This window comes from Ceratosolen solmsi, unplaced genomic scaffold, assembly GCF_000503995.2.
Source record: "Ceratosolen solmsi marchali unplaced genomic scaffold, CerSol_1.0 scaffold15, whole genome shotgun sequence".
In the NCBI taxonomy this organism is placed as follows: Eukaryota; Metazoa; Arthropoda; class Insecta; order Hymenoptera; family Agaonidae; genus Ceratosolen; species Ceratosolen solmsi.
This window is the reverse complement of record NW_011948434.1, coordinates 4,294,772-4,297,866: the sequence shown is the minus strand read 5'-3', so window position 1 is coordinate 4,297,866 and position 3,095 is coordinate 4,294,772. Positions and strand designations below refer to the sequence as shown.

General features: G+C 41.7%; 1 protein-coding gene across 1 annotated transcript in view; it reads left to right on the top strand.

The window, feature by feature from the left end:
• The first annotated feature begins 587 nt into the window (after positions 1-587).
• Positions 588-3,095, top strand: part of Hr39 (nuclear hormone receptor FTZ-F1 beta) — a 12,226-nt gene continuing 9,718 nt past the window's right edge. Inside the window, exon 1 of the mRNA XM_011502845.1 lies at positions 588-854. Within this exon, the coding sequence (XP_011501147.1) occupies positions 665-854 (190 nt within the window). The 5' untranslated portion in view covers positions 588-664. The remainder of the gene's footprint in view (positions 855-3,095) is intronic.

Below are 3,095 nucleotides of genomic sequence, written 5' to 3'. Positions count from 1 at the left end.
TTTTGAAACGAGCAAATGGAATAAATATATTAAATGTCTATTCTATTCATTCCGTCTATTAGCGGACTCTCATGACCAATCATTCGCGTATCAAGTTAAAAGTATCAAGACATGTATTTACATGTACAACAAAAGTCATGATTTAAAAATCTCTCGCGTTTGCATAGTTAAAAGGACAGTATACATAGGAAAGCAATTGCTGCAATTCCCGATATCCCGGGCTTTTAATTGTCACAATTGGAAAGCTCTATTTACTAGGGACTATTACTACTTTACTAGGGATTTACTAGGGATCGATTGCAATGTAATACTTGTAAAGGTATAATCTCACGCCACATACCATCGCGTACTCGCAACATCTAGTGCAGGGCTGAATTAAATGCCTGGCTCGGGTTAATATGCTCGATTTACGGGCATAGGATGGGGTTGGACGTGGGTCGACGGATGGTGTTGGTTATGGGAGGAGGGGTATCGCTTTTAAATTAAATTGCGCAGTCGCGCTGGAACACGATATAAATAAATATCGTGCTGTCTACTGGCAATGCATGCAACCTGTGACTACGATGACTACGATGTGCTTACAGAGAAAGGCGGCGGCATCAGGAGCGACAGCAGTACGCGCTGGAGGCGAGGATCGCTCGTGTGCCCTAAGCCCCAGCTGAGAATGTCCGAGCACAGTGGAGCCGGGCCGGCGGAGCCCGGTCCAGCCTGGTGGCCGCCGGCCCAGGGCTGGAAGACCTCGAGCGGACAGCAGAGCTCCGGGGTGGCCGGTGTCCTCAGAACGCCCGAGCCCGGCAAGAACGTGTCCGTCACCACGATTAACGTGCCACCGCCGTTACACGAAATGCACGACGGTACGTAATAATTCCTCCACCCCCCCCCCTCATTTATCCACCCAAGACTTTTCGCCCCTTGCAAATCCCGGTATAATTACCAGGAACTCCCTCTTATTACCACTGGATTTTCAATGTTGCTGTATGCACACGATGTATGCTGAGTGCACGATGATGAGTCATTTCCTGGAATTCGGAGCACATTTCCTCCCCTGAGCCACCACGTACGCGAATAACTTTCGAGACTCCATATAAATATAAGCATCTTACAATGTATACGACAAGGATACATCGCTGCTATCTTTATCTGAAAATCTGTCTCCCACCCACTGTAAAACAAAGAAATTCATTATTACACGGCTATTTATTATTGTTTGTCTTTCCTTTTTTTCTTCTTACCGCTATGCTTTGCGCGTAAAGTTCTCACACTTTTTACAAATTGTATGCATAATTGCCTTCGCACTTGAATTACTATACACAACAACCGTAATTTTACAATTTCCTCATGTGGAAAGAAAAGTATGTAAAATAACCCATTAGAAGTGTGACAAAAAAAAAGAGCAGGAGAGAAAGAACATATAGAGAACGGAAGACAAGATACGTGTAAATAAGTAAGGAGGAATCAGAAAGAGAGTTTAAGAATGAGAGGGTAGAGGGGGGGGGGAGTATAGATGATGGTCAAGAATGAGGAAGCGAATGAGTGTGAGACAAAGATTGGAGGCTAAAATATGGGGAGAGAGAGAGAGAGAGGGAGAGAGAGAGAGAGAGAGAGAGAGAGAACACGAGGAAGATGAATTATTTTTGGGAAAATGAAGGAGTTTGCCGTTGGCCTTTCCCATGAACGACAGTCATACATAATAATAGTCGATTTGCTAATTTTCATCCTAAAAACCTATTGCTTCAACATTCTTTTATTGGCTGAGATTATCATTACTCCGCGCAAGCGTCCCAACTCAATGCTTATGCTTTCTACGCTCGTTATAAAATTAATTAATGCTTTATATAAATGTCCGTGATAATTAAGTGGATGATGTTCGCCGTTGTGTCGTAGGGCACTATTCGACAAATTGTTCAAATATTTTGAGAAAATTTAAATACGCTGAAATAAAGATAATTTATTTATTTATTGTCAATTTTTTCGCAGTTGTAAACACTTTTCAATATCACTCGATCGACGCGTTTATTCGGAAGCTTCAAGCAATGCTCTTTAAAACGGGAAAATGGTCAATAAAGCTCCAAATTGAGTTTAAATTGATCAGACAAATTGACTTTGTACTTAGCTTTGCATAACGACGAGTATTCCAATCATAATAAATCGTTTGGCAAACTTGTCTTAAAAATGCCGAATGTCGAGTTATTACCCCCTTACCAACCAACACGCGACATCCATACAATATAAATTCAAGGAATAATAATAATGAACTCGAGATTTATTGCTGAGAAATTTTGTAGAATATCAATAAAACATCTTGGAATATTTATAAATTTGCATTCGTTTGAATCATCAATTAGTAAGATTATACGTTTTCTTTATTTTCCTTGCATTAAATTTACTCGTGATTGATTTTGTAATTGGAAACTCATATTTACTTTCAGCCTCGTGATGAAATTTGATCTCATGTTCATATATAATTCCGAATACATTATCTTCATAAGTAACTTGTTGCTAATTCAACTATACTTATTTATTCTAACTGATTTTGAATTCGCCGAAGCCTCGAGCAAATTGACGTTAGAGCGAAAACATCACACCGACGATTATCGCAATATTTTTCCAAATACGTAAATCCTACATAAATCCTAGCCAAATTCTCATTTATAATTTAATGATTAATTCGTTGCTGGCACGAGCAAACGATGCTGCTTAAAATTAAATCAAAATTTTAAATGGCAAAACAAAAGGATCGCAGCGCAGCCATTAGCACCGAACCGAACATCACCGGCAAACTCCCCACACCATCCAAACGGAAGCAACACCTTCCTTCTTCACCGTTCTTCAATCCATCCTCCAACCTCCCTACATTTATGCGCCTTCCAAATCTTCCGCGTGCCCGTAGCTGCATGCACCAGTCACCTCTTGCGCGGAAATATTGCACACAGCGGCTGGCGCGAAGGTCGAAATAAAAAGCAGCCAAACGTCCAGACTAATCATCGAGAGCCGCTGCTGCTCCTACGGCGCAATAGAGAAATCTCGGCGCTCGGGCGTTCCGACTCACCGTCGAATCACTCCTCCCTCCCTCCCTCCCTCCCTCCCTCCCTCCC